We start from the raw sequence: 21648 nt of genomic DNA on the forward strand, positions 1-21648 counted from the left end.
CTCCCACTGAGAGTCCCTGGTGAGAAGGCACAAAGACAGGAAGTACTGGTCTCAGCCTGGTTGATTTTTCAGGTTAGCTCACGGCGGGATGCCTCTTCAGGATTTGTGCTGTGCTCTGTGATTCGGCACTAAGACATGACAAACTTCAAATCCCACCGGGCTTAAAATCACACAGCGACTTCACAAGGCTTACACAGTGAGTTTTTAACAAAAAGAACCATAACCTATGATCTGTGCAAGGAGGGTTTTCCTTTTCCTGAACCCCATTAAAAAGAAGACCACAGCCTTGTTATTTGGTGTAACTTTCCAAGGTTTCCATTTGTGAGCTTCCCAATGTTTTCACAAGTATCCCATGGACCAACTGTGCTGACAACCACCATGTCTGAGCTCAAGTGCACAGACTTCCACCAAGACTTCCAAAATCCCTTTGCAACACGCAAACATCTGCACATAGGCTAATTAGTGTATGTGCAGGCATTCTGGAAAATGATCAACGATGAGAGACTTGACATAGATTAATCAACAGAAAAATAACTGTCTCCCCCTAAACAATTTTGAAAAACATTTTCCTCAGCCAAACAGATCAACTGAAAGTTACTAGCAAAACAACTGTATGCGAGTGTGAGCACATGATGAGGTGAGAGCGGGCAAAGGAGAAAATGAAAAACAAGAAAGTGCTTAGTCCTCTTGCATTCATCCCTCTATTCAAACAGGGCTTTTCCCAGCTGTAACAGAGCTTTCTTTCCGCTGTTGAGCTCTTGTAGCGGTCAACTCGCAGACACAGAATCCACACGCTTTCACAAAGCCAAGCCACTGGCCGAGCCAGGAAGCTGCTCACACACATACGCACACACTCATGTGTGCCCAACTACAAAAAAATTACTTGTATACACACACAAATTGGCAACTTAAAGCCAGCTTTGTTACACGAATGTAGCACTACATACTGTAGTAGCACCCCCAATCTAATATGCTACGATCCACTATGTTTCTACCTTTTGTTATTGCACAGTGCTGGCAGGCTGCACCTGCTCTGGTCCACAACAATTCCAAACAATTTCTGTATAACAAGTTTTGTTCTGTCATACTCACATCACACTGCTTTAGTACCATATGTTCTATAGAAACGGATTTTACAGATTTAACTGTCGGTATGATAAATGTATCCTGAACAACCCTTTATTTCTGACTTGTGTTTGATCTGTGACACCCCTTGTAGTGCACATTCATCCTCCAGACAGTCCCTCAGTAAGCTGATAGGGTAGCATTCGGCCAAAGCTTTGTCTCAGCTGTGGTGTAAACAGAAGGGCTAAGTGGGCCTCATCTGGTCTTTCACTCTCGTAGCAGGCTAAATACGGGCTTGTGCTACTGGATTTTAACCAGATGTCACAAAAATGCAGCATCAAATTGAAAATGTTGTGAAGAAAAGTCACTTTTGCTGACAGCTGCTCAGAGCTGTTGGTGTTTTGTAAAAGTACATAGCTGACAATCAGTGATTCACAGTGACCTTTGTCTTCGGCCTTTTAGTGAGGGATAAGACAAGCAGAGAGCTAGACCAGACCCCCCCCCCCCCCCCCCCCCGCCTCATCAATCAAACTTGACAGCTAAAGGCTACATGAAACCATGGAGATAGTCTCTAGGTGTAAGGCATCCTGAGCTGTGATGGTGATTCCTTTGACAAGGATTTACAATGTATCACCGTTCAAAATCATTTTCAAACTTTAAAACTTCTATAGCTGTTACAAACCAGACTATACAGAGCAGTAAAAGCACAATAATATCTCACAAAAGAAAAAAAAAAGGAAGCCATCTGTCCATTTTTGAAACTCTTGCAGTAACCTGACCAGAGGAAAGTAGCTAGTTGTACCTTCTGATGATAGAAAAGTCTCAAAATGCATGAAAAGATTTCAGTGTACTTGGTTGTGATCACACTGATTAATTGTAACACACTGAGCTTTCATCAAAAATAGTGTGTCATTTGCAACAGTGACCACACAACATATACAGAAATGAAATCCTCGGAACGGACACGCGAATCAAAGTCAGTGGGGCACAATGAATAAGAGAATCACTTCAATCCACTGTGTGGTGGGGCTGTGGCTGTCACAGTTAGTTTCTTTTCACAAAGGTGTCTTTTAGTGGGGAACCTCAGAGGCGCACACAACATTCGGCCCCACCCATGCCTGCCCTGGAAAAGTCCTATAGAGCACACACATCAAAGACACCGTAGCTCAGAACCTACCAGGCTTACTGTGGCTGTCGCCCCCACTTTCTTTTGCTTGGTAGATGGGGTTAGGGTTTAAGACGGTCAGGGGCAGAGTAAGAATAGTGCGACTTTGTGGAGAGGAGGCCTGGAGCTCCAGGAACAGATATTTGGCACATAAATCCAACCCGTTAAAAACTGCTTAGGAAATGTTGGCACACATACAAATAAACTTGAAGACAAACAATGGGTATTTACCTGTAGTGTAAGGTTGAAGGTAAATGTCTCATCGGCTTCAGGCAAGTCGTCATCTTTCACAGCAATGAAGATGGTCTTACTGGACTCAGTGGACAGCAGGAAGGCTGCAGCATTAATGGCTTCAAAGTCCCCTGTGTCGACTCCCTCTAGCTGGGTAAAACAAGCAAACATTCAGTTGTAACACTTGCCATTTACCTTAGGTAAGATTCCTGCCTCGTTGTGTGTTTTCTGTTTGTTTGAAAAATGTATTTGAAAGTGTGAAATGGAAAGAAACAGGAAAGGCACAAGAGAGATGGAAACAATGTGGGTTTGAACACAGATGCTGCAGGTACATGATTTATGCCTTAAACAGCTGAGCCAATAGGATGCCCAGGGCTTGATGTTTTTGCCTGTTTCAGCTCTTTGCAACAGCAGGGAGAAGATGTTGTGTTCCTGTCTCTTTACTTCCTTTCTACCTTTGCCTTTATCTGCTTGATATTGAGTTGCGCTTCTGTCTATTCCCATTAGTTTCCGGGTGGAAAGCCTTATATTACAGTGACTCATAAACCCATAGCTCAGATATAACAGATCATGTAAGAAAAAATATGGTAAAGTTATCAAGAAGCATAGGAAAACCCCCAACCACACTCCACTGCGCAGCCAGCTCGCCTTACCAGACACCAACTGTGAGCAGCTGACTCTAGCCCCCATGTGGAGGACGTAAAGCCAAAACCCACTCTGTGACTTCCAAAACAGTTTCTGCAGACACACTGGTTCTGCTTACAGGTCATAGATAAAAAAAAGTTTACTGATTCTCTCCTTCACTTGACATAAAAGTGGCAGCACAACACCATGGCAAAGTGATTAGACACAGACGGAATAGATGACTCGACAGGTTGATGAGTATAGATATGGGCGGGGCTGAATGTCCTCCTACCAGAACCAAAGCAGTCACATTGACAGGGTCTCCCACTCTCTCCACGACCAGCCGGACCACAGCTGTGCTGCTTTCATTGACAACAAAATCAGTCTGCCCCAGGAATCGCAGCGTGGCTGACTCAGACGAAGTGCCAGGGATGGAAAGAGCCAGAATCAACCCAGCTAGCAGGAGGACAGGGAGCATTCCTACAAAAAGGGGGAAGCATATGGATGAAATATTAAAAAAGGTGGACAAAACAGACACAATGCATATACTTTAACAAATACACAAATTGGTATAGCCACATAAGTTAATTCTTAGTTCATTCAATGCCCACTTATAAGCTTGCACAGATTCTGAGTCAAAAATGTGCATAAACACTTACTCATCAGCCCTAAAAAAGGCAATTCAAGTTGCAGAAAAACAACTATTAAGACTGAGCAGACTCACATAAGATCAAAATCTTTATTTAAAGACATTTGTGACACAGTATTAAAAGTAATGTAGAAGCAGATAATTCAAAATCAAAAAACAAAGATGAGAACAGAAGGAGAGCTTCCCAGATATTTACAGAGATTAACAAACAACTCTGATCACAAACTTTGCCTGCAATAACTAAATGTACACTTTATACATGGTGGGCAAATTTCCAGTCTTATAACCAATAGATGTTGATATTAAAATTTAAGTAATACACAGTCAGTGTAGATTGAAATGAGTGTGATCTGCAGGCAATATCGAGTGGCCAGATGTTCAGATGGCCTGGCTTTTGAAACTGTGCAGCCATGCTGGCTGGCAGACTCGCTGGTCATTGTGGTTTGAATGATTCATGACATAATACCATAATTTCAGCGGCTGTTGTCCTCATGTTGTCATAACTGTTAAAGCAGTTGTTGTTGAGTTTATTCTTTTTGACCACATGAATTAAATATGTCATGCCAGAATAAATGTGATCACTCAAGGTAGTTTCAGTAGTTCAGCGTGAAGCTTCACACAACCTTTGGTACAATTCTACGCTGCCAACACTCTTCTCTCCCTTTCTAATTATGTTTTCTGCTCTCCCGCTTCCTCCAATCATCCTCACTTCTGTCCTACACCCCTCTGCCCTCCACTTCTCTCCTCCTCTCCTCTTGTCTCATCTCCTCTCTGTCCTCTCTTCTCCCTCAGCTCTCTCACCCAGAATAATCCTAAAGCTGGATGGAGCCACTGAGACAGTTGTCATGGTTAACACAACAAAACAACACAGCATGACAAGTGGGGTGGAGCCAGCTTATAGCTAAATTGCAGCCACTCCGTCCTGTCTCACCCCTCCCTGCTGCCTCTTACCCATCCCATTCATAATCTGCACCACACAGCCTTGCCAAGAGTATGAACACGTAAGGTCTTTAAAAAAATTGCTCTTAATTACAAGGTTGAAAAAGAACATCAGCAGCTACGGAGGATGAAGTCATGCTGTTTGGTTCTTTTTTTTCAAAAGCAGAAATCATTTAGGAAAGTTGGACATTGAAAATATCCCATTTTTCATATGTTCCATTACTGTTAGATCAATCTGAGTTATTCTCAGTCAGTATTTTAACAGCAACCATCCATCAATCAGTTTGTCAGCCCAGAGAGAAGAACAAGACACTGTATCAGTATTAGAAGTCGTTGGCTGACAGCTGTAGTCACAATCAATTGATGCAGATGTTCTGGGTGTGTGTGACAGAGGGAGAGCATGTGTACATGTGGGAAAGTTTGTGCGGAGGTGGTGTCAAGGGGCACGTGTGTGTATGTGTGCATGTGTCACACACATGCCAGCAGTGGAGAGATTGCTGGGAAATCCATCAAAAAGGGATTTAGAGCTGGTGGGGAGCAGGGCTGGACAGTGGGGAACAGAGGGTGAGGCTGAGGGGGAAGAGAGGTGAGTGTGTCGCTGGACAAAGGGAATAAATCCTGTTATTCGCCCTGGTCTCTCTCCTGGGGTTGGGAACTTCCTGCACCACTGACTGAGAGCTTGAGTGAAAAAGTTATATAAAGCCTCTCTCTTGCACCATCTCAGTGGAATTACTTTACACAGTATAAGTCTACACTATAGGCTATGCTCTCAGGGGTAATAGTGTACCTGAGGGTGTGTGCAATTTCATAGCATCTAGGCACCCGCTTGTGTAAGCCTTTTTCCTGGCCATATATGCCTGCCTAATTGAGTCATAGAGGATGGTAATGGCACCAAATGTCCATTTTGGTTATGACCAGGACACACAGTGTGCACACTTTGCTAAAAAACACCCCATTGCACCAAATAAAACATTTAATCTCAGTCTCTCTATGTCATGTCTGCTTTCAGTTTTCAGAACAAAAGGTCTGACTTCCCACACACAGTTTCTTCAGTAAATCTTTGTGCCACAAAACCTCATTTTCAAACTTCCAAATAATTGCTTTGCATCACTTAGACCACTGTCTTTTAGATGGATGGTAGCAAGCATCCAACCCTCTAACCTCCTAACCCCCATACCCCAAAACAGAGGGGTGGTCCCTCTTTCTGCATCCACTGACCCAGATGCCGCACTTCCTTCAAAGGGCCTAATACAAAGCAGATGCTGTGTGGATGGCACAGGTCTGTTTCATAAGCGGCGGGGCAGTTTTTGTGCTGGCATCATGCGTTGTGCCAACCCTGACCCCGGGGGTTACAGGAGGACCAATGATCTGTCTGTCACAGCAAAAGGCGGCATGGAGTGCCTGGCGCAGACCTCTGACATTGATAAGGCTGGGAGTCAGAGTCCATGTAGAGAGGTGCACAGCGACACAGTTGCATGCGTGCACATACACACACACACATACACACAGAGCTGGCACAGTCAGCATATGCATCCAAAATGCAAGATCTCAATGCCCAGACAGACAGCTGGGTGACAGGCCAGGACACTGGAGAGCTCTGAAATGCATGAAAACACACTGCCCATCACAAATATCGTGAGCCAAAGGAACAGAAAATGATGGCTGGGGCCAGGACTCTGGGACCTGGCACTCTAACAAGCCACAGACAACACCACAACTAAAGAGACTTCATATTCTGAACATCCAAAATTGCTTTTATTGACTTATTCTTTGACTCTAACCTCAGTCAGCTGACTTCTCTTTTATATTGCATTATTTTATTTCCTGGAACACACACAGAATCCAATAAATATGTATTATGCACTATATATAGCCTAGCATAGGCTGTATATGTGATGCACGTCATTGTATTAATTCACAACAAAACAACAATGCATTGTTAAAAGTACTCTTAAAATGGAAATACACAAGAGTTGCTTTCACTATGCAATTCTGTCCGCCACAGGGTAAGACCTCCTGGGCAAATGAAAGCTTAATTTACAGCAAAAAGAAAGTGTGTCAACCATTGCGCAGCTCCATAACTATCTGTTATGTTGCTGGCTAAAATTTTGGAATCCCTGGTATCCCTTTGTTTTCTGTACTCACTCCCCATCAGTTGGGTTTTAGGCATATGCACAGTACCATATCGGCAACCTTACACAGACACAACACTAGCCCTGGATAGCAAAATGTCTTGTACTGCTCTGTTTATAGACTTGTCTCTGGCATTTGACACAGTTGACCATTTGTTAGTTTAAAAAAAAAAAAAACTGTCCCGTACTGGTTTTGATTCTGTCAGCTGCCTGTGGTTTGAAAACAACCTCTTAGACTGCAATGTGTAAAGATATGTGATGTTCATTCCAATTTTTAAACTAAAGGTGTCCCACAGGGCTCAGTGTAAGGGCCAATATTGTTTTCAATTAACATATATAATTTTGCCCCCCGCCCTCTCAAATCCTGTAAATTTCTGTATGCGGATGACACAGATTTATATTGTTCTACAGCATCTGCACAATCTGCCATTGAATTTCTATAATCGTCTTTTGATTTGCTCCAACTTCAGTTACATAACCATAAGTTAGTACTTAACTCAGACAAAACCAAATGGATGTTGTTCACCAAGGCTGCTCATACTGAGTCTTTCAATATTCATTCTGCAAATGGCACATCCACAGAGAGAGTCGAACAATATAAATACCTTGGTATCTGGCTGGACTACAATCTTAATTTTAAGCACCATATTGAAATTCTGAAATTGAAAACAAGTCTTGGTTTTCTGTATGGCAGGAACAGCATTGGTATGTGTTCACTTATAAATCTTTTATTAAGCTTCCACTCTTTATTTCATCCCTTTTAACTCTGACCTCACAAAATCTTGGTACTCCTTCACAGAATAGGTTGTTGCTTCACACTCCCTTAATCAGAACTGAACTAGGAAGAATGTCGTTCTCTTACAGTGCACCTCATACATGGAATAATCTACAACAGACCTTGGACTTAGACACTCTGCCACCCTTATGGCTGTTTAAATGCCTTATTTAAGATATAGCTTTAGTTGAGTGTAAATGCTTTTAACTATACATCTACACCTTAGCATGTTTATAACGCTGTATTTCTCCTCTTAGTGATCATTTATGCTATTGTTGTTTGTTGTTTTGTATTATCTGATATCCATTTTAACTGATATGAATGATGGGTCTTTGTTTGCTTATTGATTGTTTATAATGTCTTTGTTCATGCTCAACATCACTGAAAGTGAGGGTCTCCCTCAATTGATTTCCCGAGTCTTAAATAAAAGTCTGAGTGAATGAAATAAAGGTTTAAATATATGTTAGAAAGCCCACATCCTTGTGTAGTAAGTTTGCCTCTCTAATGCATTCCAAGTTTGTCTGCTTAGTTCTGATGATGAATTACATTGTCTCACCTAAGTGACATCATCGGAGCTGTCATGTTAACAAGCCATCAGGTTTAGTTTCAGTTTTGTTTGTTGTGTTTGATATTGAGGCAATGGTGTTTTCCTCTCCTATTTTTTTGCCACTCACCTACACTACCTTCGTTTTTTTTGCTGTGCATAAACACTCAATGGAATACTTCACCCACCATATGACCATTTCTATATCAATCACTCACCCTGTGTTGAATTCAGTAAGATAACCTTGTTTTTCTCGCACGCCTCCATGGAGAACTAAGAATCCAAAAACTGAGAAAATTCTAAATGAAGTCATTGGGGGCTGTGTTTCACAACAGCAAAACTATGTCAAAACATCCGTTTAAAAACTCTTGAAAAGTTGTCTGCTTCCACTTTAAATCAAGCTCAAATGAAAATTAACCTTTGGCCTGGAACAATCCTGAATCATTCCTCACAAACAACAAATTCCTAAAGTTGTTATTTAAATCTGATTATTATCTCGTTAATCCTTGACCTTGAACCTGCTTTCGCCATAACCATTTCTGTCCAGCAAATAATACTTCCAGCTAACGTTTTTTTCCTCTTTTCAATATGCAGAGTCATTTAGAATTATGGTTCTCTTGCATAAGCAGGCTTTGTGCTTGCCAGGAAAGTTTCTTAGCACTGGGCACTGAGCTACAACTGGAGTGCCACTAAGTCCACTCGTTTCACCGGCTAAGCTCAGATCAAAGGTAAAGGGAACAATGTTGAGGCAACACACGCATACACACATGTAAATGTGCACACAAAGACACGTATACTTCCTGCAGAGTATCCCTTCAGTATCCACTTGCAATCACTCACTCCTCTCTATCTTCTGATCTTTCTTTCCTGTATCTCTGTGATGGACAGCTCATCACCAGACAGCCTTCCCAACAGGCTCAAACATGATAACCACAATGACCCGTCACAGTGATAACATCAGTGCTGGTCAGCAGTGGTTTGACTCCGTCACCTGTCAGCTCTCTTTAAAGCAGCCTACTGGTGTTAAGAGCCTGGTTCACAGAAAACTATTACACTGGATCCCTTGCAGACACACCACATACTCACAGACTCACACACTCACACTCACTCACCGATCTATTGGATATCCCTGTCAGAGGTGCTGAGGAGGTGTCTGGTTGCAGGGCTGCTCCTGGGGTCAGTGCCCGGCGCTGATGCCTCTAGGGTTTCTCCTGACAGTGGCCTCTGTGTCGTAATCTTTAGCATCAATTATTCACTGTGAGCCTAAGACTTAACAGTCAGAGGATGGTAGTAAGCGTGACACTGCAGGATTCACTGTATAGCACGTGCCATGTGCCGTTTGGTTGGTCAGGTAATCAGGCTATTGACGTAAGTATACGCAATAGGGCAAGAGGTGCACAGTTTTTTTTATTTATTTTTTTATCGTCATCGAAATGTCAATTTGTGAGATAAAATTGCGCACTTCAAAATGTAACTATCATTTTCCATTGGTGCATTTTGTGTTCAGTTTAATGTTGTTGTTTGAAATTTATAGTTAGTTATCACAAGTAATATCATTATCATCCTATTCAGCATTATCGGAAATGTTCCTAAGCATGCAGCCTTTATACGTAATCATGCCTCCATTCACTGTCTCATTATAAACAGAATCTGCCATCCTGTTTTCCCACTTTAGCTCTTTAGGAGCTTCTCAATGTAAAGTACCAGCCTCTATAATCATAGCCAAGGACTTTGCCTTTCCCCTAGTTATTCCACTGAGAATACTCCATATCGGAAGCCTTAAGAGAGGAAAGCAATACTCTTACTTCCTTTTTGGTGGAGGGTGTGTGGGATAACAGTCTGTAAGTTTTAATCAAGGGCTTTCCCATGAGGCATCCCTGCCTTGAGGCTTCCCTGGTCCTGAGACGCCCTTGGTGAAGAGTCTGTGGTTATATCTGGCAGTTAGTCACATGCACCCGCATACACGGACACATACACACAGACAGAAAGTGATCTCCAGTTGTCTGACAGTGGGAGGCCTGCAGTGGGATCTCATTCATCAATCTTACAGCTCTGGTCGGTGATCTGGAGTCAGTCTGGCCACAAAGAGAAACTGCTCTGTCATTAACATCAGCTAATATAATAGTGTTCCTGGAACGTTTGTGTGCCTCCTCGGGACAAATTCACACTAAAAACCGACCCCGCAAACAGACAGTATGACTGATACTTACAGAGATAAACAGATGAGTAAACAGCAACACAAAGGCAGATGGTGTGGTATGCAGGACAGCATACAGAAAGAGGTGATATTAAGCCATCATATATATCAATCTATATTCATGTATAATGTATGGGGTGACTGCTGAGCCAATTCTTTTGGGATATAAACAGTGGAAAATGGAAGTGGCTTGTGGTCACATGTCCGGGTTATTCTTCAGAGGTCAGACTGAATAGGAAAAATGTCTAATATGAGCAGGCAAAAGCAGAGTTTGCTCAAAATATATATTGCAAAACATGTTTATGAAAGCCAATAATGCCTTAAATACAAAATTACAGAGCAAATCTAATAAAAAAAAAACCAAATAATGAAGCCATTGTGTTATTTAATGCATATAACCAGAATGGTTCTCTTTTTATAGAAAGGCTGCTCTATTAGTTCAGTTTTTATTTATAAGTCTCCAGCTATGTGTTTAGCCCCAAACCATGGTGCCTCCTCTGCTCTGTTTATTGGATTGTTTTCTGTTTGAGCTGCACTTCACGCTAAGCGATGCCACCAGTCTCAATGTGTGTCGGGCCCTACCACAGAAACCACCCACCGTCCGTTCTCAGCCCGGCGTAGCCGCGGCTGCCATACCCGGTCAACTCACAAGCCCATAATTGCACTTCACATGTAGTTTCTCCCTCTGGTATTTTTAGATCAGTGAATGTTCTCGCCATACAGAGAAGACGGGGAGAAGAAATTAAGAAACTTAATAAGCGAGTACAGCTAAAACATACATCATTAAATCTGACAAAAACTCTTGTGTTACTCACTTGGCTTATTTTGGAGAGCTCTACCCCAAAACAGAATTCTATTTATTTTGAGGAGAAAAACAGAAAACCTACCATTAGTCCAACAAGAAGGGGAGAAACATTTTTGGGAAATGGGGATGGCAGCGTGCTGAATTGCAGCCAAATTATGCCATTCCACATAAGGGGAACTAGAAAACACTTGAATGAATACCTCTCTAAAGAACAAAAATGCATGAGGTCAGCCTTCCAGCTATTGTCAGGGGATACTTTTCAACCAGGCAATTCTCCTTCAGGGGCAAGAGGCTGCCAATCAAGTGTGCATTTTACTGTGAAAAAAGAAACAGAGAGAGGGAGAGTTTTTCTGAGGTATTGTCCACACTGCCGTGGTCGGCTGCTCTTAAGTTGAGCCAATGGCATCTCGCATCCCTAACTAAAAACAAGACTTTTTTCTTCTTCTTAGGAATAGTGGGAAGGAAGGAATATAGAAAAGGGAAAGTGGTTCCAATTGAGTAGGAAACAGTGCGTGAGCAATTTAGAACGTTTTCCAGTTTGAGCACTGGATGACTGATTAGCCTGTATGACACACAGCGATGGAGGCAGACAGAAAAGCACTTTCAGGGGATTAAACAAGGTTGTGCTCTCCACAGCCTCGTAGACCAAAGGGCCAAATTAGAAAGGGTATTACTTCATTGCATGTAACTGGTTGGGCCTGGATGAAATGCTAATTGCATTTCAAAAGAGTTCCCAAAACAGAGAGGCAATCCAGAACGGGGGTGTATTTTGTCTGTAGTGTATCTTGCATTGAGGAAGAAGCGGGACTTTACGATTCACTGACCAGCACACAATTTTAAGGGGCAGGCTTTTGTTCGCTCATGCTCCTTTTTGTGTTTTGTGTGCATTTCTAAAATTGCCACAGTCCTCTATTCTTTTGTTTCTCCCACTTTTTGGCATGCTGGCCTCCTCTCCCAACAGAATCCAAACCATCCTATTCAGACTCACTCCTTTTCTCTCGGCTCTACTCTATCACTCCTAAACAAGGACACGCACGGCACACACATCCACAGTACAGTAGGTGTGGGAGAGCCGCTCTTTCAGGCCTTTGCAGCATTAGAAAACTAAGGGCCAGATGGCAGGACTGAGGAGGATACAAATCCCTGAACAAGTGTGGTCAACAGATTCTAATCATCATACAGAACTATAACAAGAACTGTTGTGCTGCACTTTGCTTTCATCTAGCTGGTCTTCAAGCTTGACGTCAGTCCCACAGATTCAGAACCACTCATTCACAGAACTCTTTGTTATGTGGCTGTGAATACGAGAGTGGAGGCGCATACACATTGTTCATGAACACGTTATACATGTGTTTGCAGATCCTGTCATACAATTAACATAAACACGCCAATCAATTGCAAAGGTATCTCATCTTGCATTTAATAGCTTTTCAAACAAATCTAAAACATTTTTCCTCTGCTTTGCTTTGCAGATTCCACAATACTTGGGTTTCCATCCAAAGGTAGTGCAAATTTTAACTGAACTTTCATAATATTGGCAAAAGAAAATGCAGATTTATGTGGTTTTCCATCCACTACTGTCATGCGAGAGTTTGTTTATCGAGATAAACAGTAGGTAGCGCTTAAAGTCAGGTGCTACTGCAGAGAAGAGCGCAAGGAGATGACATAATCAAAACAGCGCCAGTCAAACCTCAAATGAAGGAAAGAAGGGTGTTTTATAACAGAGAGCATATTGAACAATGAAAATAAAGAGTTTTGAACAACCGATCTTACAGCAAGGCAGCACACTCGCCTCACAGCAAGAGGGTTCCTGGTTCTAACCCAAGAATTTGCATCTCTGTGTCAGGGTGGGTTTTTCCCGGGTACTCTGGCTTCCTCCCACACTCAATTAGGTGTGAATGTGAGTGTGATTGGTTGTCTGTCTCTATGTGGTGGTAGCCCCGCCATAGTTCAGCGTCCGGGACGTACCCCGCCTCTTGCCCAGTGTCAGCTGGGATAGGCTCCATCCTCCCGAGACCCCCAACAAGATAAGCTGTTACGGAAAATGAATGAATATTATAACTATATATTCTTGGAAGAGTTCTAGTAACGCCCCTGTAGGCATGCGTAAGTGTGTTAAAAGCCATGAATGCATGGTAAGTCATACGTAAGTGTAAGTCAGCATTTATTCGCTGAATCCGTTTCCATTGCACTAAGACACATTTACCTTTTATTGATCCACCAATTTTTCCATCTCCTCCAAGTGTTCCCCCCCCCCCCCCCCCCCCTCTTTTTTTTCAATATTTTGCATAATTATTGCATTCTTGGCTTCTCTCTTCAGATTTTTTTATGCGCAAATTGAAAATGTACTGCGGGCGGCAGTAGCTCAGTCCATAGGGACTTGGGTTGGGAACCAGAGGGTCGCCTGTTCAAGTCTCCGTCCGGACCAAAATATGGAGTGTGGACTGGTAGCTGGAGAGGTGCCAGTTCACCTCCTGGGCTGAGGTGCCCCTGAGCAAGGCACCGAACCCCCCAACCGCTCGGAGCGCCTGTCATGGGCAGCCCACTCTGACATCTCTTAGTGCATGTATAAGTCCAGTTTGTGCATGTGTGTGTTCGGACCTGTGTGTAGTTGACAAACAGAGTGAAAAATTGAATTTCCCCTCGGGGATTAATAAAGTATACATATATATATAAAAAAAATAGGTGGATGAACACATACGAAAGAAAAAAAGAAGCAGACTGTGTTTTCTCCATATTATCAAGTGATCCTGATCTTTGGAGATGTATTACTCACAAAGCCATAATGACAGGCATCCAAAGAAAGTGGATAAATACATCTTTTTTTATAACAATAAACACACCCTGCCACCTCTCAGCCATGCTCGGATCAACCACCCCCACCTTCTCGGGGAATTCCTCTGCCATGACCAACTACAGTACAATGAGGGAAGAGAGAGATAAACAGAGAAAGACAAGAAATGAAAGAAAGAGGGGCTGGTGTAAAGGACGGGGCATATGGGGGGGTGGAGATGAGTGTGTGTGTGGGGATGAAATAATACGGAATGTGTCATACACATAGTGGGTGATGGCGGATAAATGTGGTGGAAAGGTAATGGAGAGAACTGAGGGTTTCGGAGTCGGTGACCTACATCAACAGGTTTATGTTTTAAATAGGCACCCCGAATCTTCAGTGTCTCCCCCTTTGTCTCTCTGATACTCACACACAAAGGCTGTGGTGAGAGGCATTGGTGGTAACAAAGAAGGATGGGTATAAGGATGGATAGCCATGATGTCCTTCCAGCCAAATGTGAAGTGTGACCCACTCAACCTGACCTGTCTAAATTAGGACAGGAAGCAGGGGCCACCATGGGATGCGTTCCACGTGGCTCCCCCAAAAACATCTAGGCGAGGGGTACAATTCACGGAGATTTATGGCTGCAAAGAGGGACCCATGTGGGGGTCTGCGCGTTTAAAGAAAGGGATCAGTGAAGAGCAACCAAACAGTGTATTCATTTATCAAATAAGGCTGCGGAGCAGGTTTAACTGCTTCGAGATAATAAGTCATTCAACGATCAAAAAAAAAAAAAAAGAATTCCTGCTTTCAACAGTCTGCGAGACTTAATTTAATTTGTACAGAGTCTAGCCAAGCTAATGTGAACCAGAAGAAACAGCCTCCGTAAACGTCCTTTTAGTTCATTCTATGTTTTGACATTTGAGAAAAGGATGTTGCTCTGTGTGCTTCCTGCGCTGATTTTCCATGCAGTTTGCAAGTTGAAATGAAACATAGCTGCTTTAGTTTAACTGGATTTAAATTCAATTACTATATAATCTGGTGATCATGTAAAAATACCCAAAATTTAATTAATGTTTGACTGTTATGAGTTGAATATTTGTGGTGTTCTTTTCACTGATCATTGTTAAACTTAATAGAGAAACTGCTCATGCATTATACTCAGCACAGCAGGTAGGAAAGAAGGTTGACCTATCTTGAGGCCACCGGCTTTACTAACATCCCAAGAGGTCAGAGTTCAAGTTTAATACTCAACACAGAGATGCTGGGCAGCTGTGGGAGGGCACCTCATCGTCCCTACAGAGTGGGACACATAACAATGTGTGCGTGCATGTGTATGTGTGTGTGTATGTATGCGAGTACAATTATGAGAGTTGACAGTAAGGTCATGGCCGAGGGTTTGCTGCAGCGACCGTACCAGCATCCTCTCACCGGGAACAATATGTGGTTGGTCAGACCCACTAAAGAGACCTCAGGATTGTTGGCCATCACTGAGGGCCCACCACTTTCCTGTCCCTCTGCTCCAAGGACAACAACTACTAAACATGATACTGTCTCCTGTGCGTAAGCATGACCTGTCAAATGATTTTTGAAAACAAAGTATTAAAATCCCAAGGAACATTATAAGAGACTTATTTATATATATATACAGGCCGCACTAAGCAACGTTTAAAAGACAGAGTCTCTGAGCATAAGTATGCTATTAGAAAAGCAAACTTTGATTACCCAATGGCTAAGCACTTTTATGAAGCACATGACAGCCATCCTGGCTCACTCATGGTTGAAGGCCTAGAAAGTATTCAAAAAAACATTAGAGGTGGTGACAGACTCAAATTACTTTTGCAGAGAGAGACTTTTTTATATTTACCAAATGAAAGCCACTATCTATCCAGGTCTAAATGAAGACATTGATTTCAGTCCTTTTTTGTAACTTTTTTCTATCATTACAGATACAGTGTTTTTTCTTTCTTTTTCTCTGTATTTAATTGTTTAACAATTGGTGGAGCCATCTATTGGTCATGATCTGTTATTTCTCATGTTTTTATTGTCCTCCTACCAACCCAGGTGTTTCCAATCATCCTATGTAAGGAGCTCCTCCTACCTACTCAGGTGTTCCTAATCATCCTTTGTAAGGAGCATTAGTGTGCTGAGGGTTACACCCTGAAGAAGGCTTTTGTGCCGAAACGCGTGGGCTGTAACCCACTTTCATCATGTTTTAACCTTTTCTATATGAAACAGCCATTTTTTAAATAAAGGCTTTCTATACATTTAAAGAAGAGTGAATTTGTCCGCTCACTAAATCTAAAATCAACTTTATCAAGGTTTCCAGACACGTTGGTTAACATGAGTTAACCAACAGGAAGGCGCTTATGAACTAACATAGTTCCTGTCTTATTTGCTGTTGGGGAATGTTGAATGTTTATTTGAAATTAGCAAATGTAACATGAGCTACATCAGGTCATTGCACTAAAATCTAATTATTTTCATTAAGGTAGTGGTATAGATGGCTTTCTTTAGACATTTCCTTACATTGTATCACATTACTACATTGTATGATATATGATTGTAATATATTTTCTTCTTTGACCCTATAGCATGCTCCTCCTCTCTTCAATGTCTCGTCATGGAGTTGAGAGCCTTAATTATACTGTCTGCCCACAGTAGTGCATTTTTTCCCCAAAATGGCCAAATATCATGTAATTGAGAAGCAATACAATGAAATGACACCAATCACTGAATGACATGGCTTCAAACTAACTTCTGTTTTAAAATGATTGATCCTGAAATCATTCACATACTTAAAATCTAATGCAATCACATACAGCATAGAAAACTGGTCAAGTCCAAAAAGCACCCAAAACAAGACTATGTAAACTAGTGGCAGACATTTTTTCTATCTCCCAGTTTCTATCATGGTCCTTTTTAACCTCAGTGGGCTTCATTTAATATAAATTAGTGTTCTCACAATACTGTAACTTCTAACTTTGATACAATGCCTTGAAAGACATTGATATTCTATACCATTTTTGATAGCACTGGGAAAAGATGACACTGAATTTTTCACTAAAAAAAAATAGAGCAAGGCTATAACATGACAACATCAACTTTTCTTTTCTTGATTAGTAGCAGAGAACAGCAGACTGTCTGTGGTAAACATTAATCATAACACAGCTAAGAAAGCGCAGCTGTTATTGGTGTAAAAATACTGCAGAAAATATTCTGAATTTTATCAATAAATCAATCATTTTTAACAACACTAATATTGATATATTAAAAAATATGGGGTATGATCTCTATAGCCCAGCCAACATATGTATGTGGGCCCCACAAAGGTTATTCTGGGGCTACCTGGGTACCATCTTGGGCCCACTTGGGCAACTTAAGTAGGTCCCACTTGGGCTCCCCATGTGTGTCCAAGTTGGGGCCCTAATGGGAAATGAGTGCATGGGCTCAGGATGGGCAACACAACTGGAGCCCATTGGGTATACCAAAAGGGATAGACATGTGCAAACACAGTCAGTCCCATATATTATGATTACATGGGTCCAGGATAGTGCACAAAGAGGTAATCAGTATATGGGTTCAAAATGGGGAAATATATACATAGGGCCCACTTGGGTAACGTAAGTAGGTCCCATGTTGGCTCCCCGTGGGGGCTCCCCATGTGGGTCCTGGTTGGGGCCCTAATGGGAAATGAGTGTATGGGCTCAGGATGGGCAACACAAATGGGGCCCACTGGGTATACCAAGTGGGATAGTCATGTGCAAACACAATCAGTCCCATATATATTCTGAGTAGATGGGTCCACATGTATATAAGGATTTATGTAACATTAATATTAATATTTGTATACACAGTGTGTTCTATGTTTGTCTGTGTAGTGGAGCTACTTATAAGGGGCTATTTCTGTGTGCAACCCTTTGATGCCAAACGGCAACTAAATGAACCCCGTAGCCTTGAAACCTTCCACATCTCAGCTATGCATGCACAAGTTTATGGCTAAGAATCTACAGCTCCAAACTTTGGTTTGGTTTTTAAAAAATGTTGACACCTGTGGTTCATAAAATCAAATAAGCATTCAGTGAGCCCAGTCACCTCCCAGCATAATGAAAACAGGCAGTTTTAAGGTAGACATCTGTCTTGCACCAAGGGATTATGAATTGTTCTCCTGCATGGTACTTCTGAGGGAAATTGTAATTTGAGGGAGAAGTGGGAAAGTAGGTGCAACATTTTACCCTCTCAAGGTGTGGAAATGAAAACCAGACCATAACTAATAAGAGGTGTAGCATGGAGGTCTGCTGTTTTTCTTTTCCCACATCATGAAAAATGTAAATGCAGAACACTCGCTGAGGAGAGGACAAGTATGACCTTTTGAATTGTGTTTGCTTGTCATGATATGTGCTATATAAATCAACATTGTTCTCTGCAGGCCTGAGTGTTATTAAGAGGATATTAGCTGCATAAATCATGTGAGAAAGCAACCAAATTACCTATGTTTCAATATAAATAGTGCAGATATGTGTAGGATGTAATACAGAACTACTGTAGATCACCAAAAATGATCATTAATATGTACTGAATATCTATGTAAGCAATGCAAAGATCCAATTCAAGTTTATAAATGTCCTTCATTCAACAAATAAAGACATCCTTTACAACTCTAGCCCCCTACAGTGATCCATGGTGCACAGATCAGCAGAGGCAGGCACAGCCTGTTGCAGGGTGGTTAAGTGTATGTAGAGCTGTGCCTTCATCTATTATTCCCCTCTATCCCCACACACTGGGAACGCAAGCCCTCTCATTCCCAGCAAACATCAATCTCATCCTGTCTGCAATGTGCAACACTTCAGCACCTTTCATCAATGAGCAGGCTCTGTTTATGGCACTATCCCCTTTTGTACCATGCAACTATTAGAAGGGGTGAGACAGAAGGAGAGAGAGGCAGGCAGTAAAACAGTTTCCGCCCAGTGAATCACATTCAGACTCTCACACAGGCGACTGGGGGCTGACCCCTGCCAGGCAATGACATAAACACTGACAAACAAAGGACCTGAGCTCTGAGCAAGTGTGGATCTTGGAGGATCTAAATCTACAAAAACAGACTAACAGACTGTGACCCGTCGGTTTGAGATGATGGAAATACAGATTCAGGTTTGGGGGAAGAAAAAAATGTGAAAATTTCATGGCAAGTTTGGCTGCATCTTTGCAAACAAAGAGTGGAGCCTGTCCAACAGATTCAATAATGTCAGCCTTTCATACAAAGATACATTCCAGAAACAGTTAACAGTGAAGGCTGGCGCTGAAGAAGAGCAGGTGTAAGTGCTGAATGGATACAGAAGCAGCTCCCTCCCTTCCTCCCCAGTGAGAAAAAGGATTTAACTCTGCTGAGGCACCACAGAGGAGGTAACAAAAGAGATTTGCAAGAGACGCACCGAGATGACATCATGTCAAATCAATTAGAGATAAGGTGGACATATTCAATTATTCAAGGACTAAAAAAACCCCACCCCATCAACTGGTGTAAACTATGGAGCGTTCATATCTGCGTAAAATACGCAAAGCAGCGAGAGCACAATGAGGCTACAGGCAACGCGCGTTGATTTAACAGTAACAGCACATGTGCGCAACTTTAAGTGTGCCAAGATTACTTATAGCCCGAGTAAGCCTATAGATTAGTCAACGGAGCCTTTATGAGAGGGTCTCCAGCTCACCATGTGTGGCAGTTCCCCCTGAATTGTTGTTTTATTTCAGTGGGAGAGAGAAAAACCCACACAAAGCGCAGTAATCACACTGGAGATCCTGGATGTAACCATGGAAGCGTTTGTCTCCCTCCTCAATGGGCTACCCGGCCATTCATTTACTGATTGCGCTGAATCAATATTTAGGCTTTTCAATTTTATTAGCTGCTCCGAGGGGGATTTTTGGCACAATGCAAAAAGAAATTAGCAGTGGCCAACCACTTTTAATCGTTTTCTTATTGTGTTATACAATATGTCTGCTTGAGCTGTCTGGCATAATTGATGAGGAGTATCGCTACTCATTTGTTTCCTTTATTCTCTGCACTATTAATCTAACACTGGCTATGGCGCCTGGAGGCACCAATCATTACTGACTCACTTACTGAAAAATAAATCTGAGACGTTTGCATTGTCCTAACAGACGGTAAAACCATGTGTCACAAAGCGGTATCATCTTGCACCCAAGTCTATCTATGAAATTATACAGCAAAGTTTTGCTGGTCGCCACACATCCGTGCTATTAGCCCACAATCACAAAGACAGTCTGAAAAAAGACATAAAATAAATCATTCCAACTTACCTGACACCTTGCTTGGCCTCTCTGTCCAAGATAAATTACTATAATTTATTTATTGCTGGGGATAACATCGATGAGTCCTCTCAGAGTCTTCAGCTCCTTCTCTTCTCAAACAGCATCCAATAACTGAATCATTCTGTATTGTTTCCTAAAAACCTACTGAACTCGGCTTTTTCCTTCAGCAGCGTTGGGATCCCGCTGAACAACATGGGATGAAGCGCGTATGTCATCTAACGGGACTGAAGCCGGGAGAAATAACACAGACGGAGCGGTTCCCCCGGTCCGTGCAGGACCTTCTCCTCTCTCTACACACAGCTCCGTCCTCCTGCAGCCATGTGAGAGCTCTACTGTACACACACGACTCACTGCTCAGGCAGAAAGATTAGTTTGCAGCTACTCAGGGACTCCGGCTCGTCTCCCGGTCGCTGCCTAATGAGACAAGACGTTTTAATCCCATTTGTCTCTCAAGGGTGCTCAGTGTGGTGGCGGACAGCTCCACCCTGTGACCCGAACAGGCATAGAGCCTCCGAGCAGCTGTCCTGTTGTTGTCACTCCACATAAACTACATTTGTACTTCTTTATAAGTGACTTAAAGGGGAGCACCACCTAAATTAAGAAGTCCAGTATGTTATTTCTATGGTCTGGTAAAGTCCAATCAATAATTGTGAACATGAGCTACTCTCTCTCAAAGCCAGAAACCAGCAAAATCTTGTGCTACATAGGGTATGAAGTCTGGAGCTGCTCCATAGACAATGAATGGAAGTCTGATTATATGGACCCAGACTGTGTGTTTTCTTTTATTCTTTTTCTTTTTTTTAACCCAAATAAACTTGACTATGTTGTAGTGCTGTCCATCCTGAAACAGAAAATGCACCAATATACTCAAAACATTTCCCTGGGTGCTCTCATTATTATCTATCCTAATTCACCCTTCACTTAGTCCCACTGCTGGACACAAACTGGCCAATCATAATGTAGCATCAGGCTGCTGAGACCAGGGTCCGACAACAACACAGGTGTGCTCCAGTGACTCTAATGCAATTGTTTCAGATTTCCTTTATTTTCAGGTTGGTTTTGTGGATTTCGAGCTAAATGTTGTGCCGTTTCTTCCGGGTTACAAATCCAAAATCAAACCCTGAAAAGTGTAGGGTAACTAGCTAGCTACTGAAGATATAGCCTACTGAATGTATACACATACTGCTTTTGCTTTTTAATGATTATAACAGTGAAAAGGACCTACCCTGCTGCACAGGAACCAGTGAAGGGAAGCAGGGAAGCTTTGCTGATAGTCAACCAGCTGTGTGTCATCGCATTGTGTGCAGATGAACGTTGTTTGACTCCCTGCCCGTCTGGCAGGGCTCTGGGTGCTGGCAGTGGCACGGGGGCAAATCCAAACACTGTTCATCTGCATACACTGTGATGCCACACAGTTCA

General features: G+C 42.3%; 1 protein-coding gene across 1 annotated transcript in view; it reads right to left on the minus strand.

Moving 5' to 3' along the window:
* The window catches only part of adgrv1 (adhesion G protein-coupled receptor V1), a 130921-nt gene extending 110234 nt beyond the window's left edge, over positions 1–20687 (minus strand). Inside the window, exons 1-3 of the mRNA XM_033619455.2 lie at positions 20218–20687; positions 3378–3565; positions 2462–2611 (exon numbers count right to left, since the gene is read on the minus strand). Coding sequence (XP_033475346.2) covers positions 2462–2611; positions 3378–3563 — 336 coding nt within the window. The 5' untranslated portion in view covers positions 3564–3565; positions 20218–20687. The remainder of the gene's footprint in view (positions 1–2461; positions 2612–3377; positions 3566–20217) is intronic.
* Positions 20688–21648: the final 961 nt, after the last annotated feature.

The sequence above is a fragment of the Epinephelus lanceolatus genome, chromosome 9 (genome assembly GCF_041903045.1).
Source record: "Epinephelus lanceolatus isolate andai-2023 chromosome 9, ASM4190304v1, whole genome shotgun sequence".
Taxonomy (NCBI): domain Eukaryota; kingdom Metazoa; phylum Chordata; class Actinopteri; order Perciformes; family Serranidae; genus Epinephelus; species Epinephelus lanceolatus.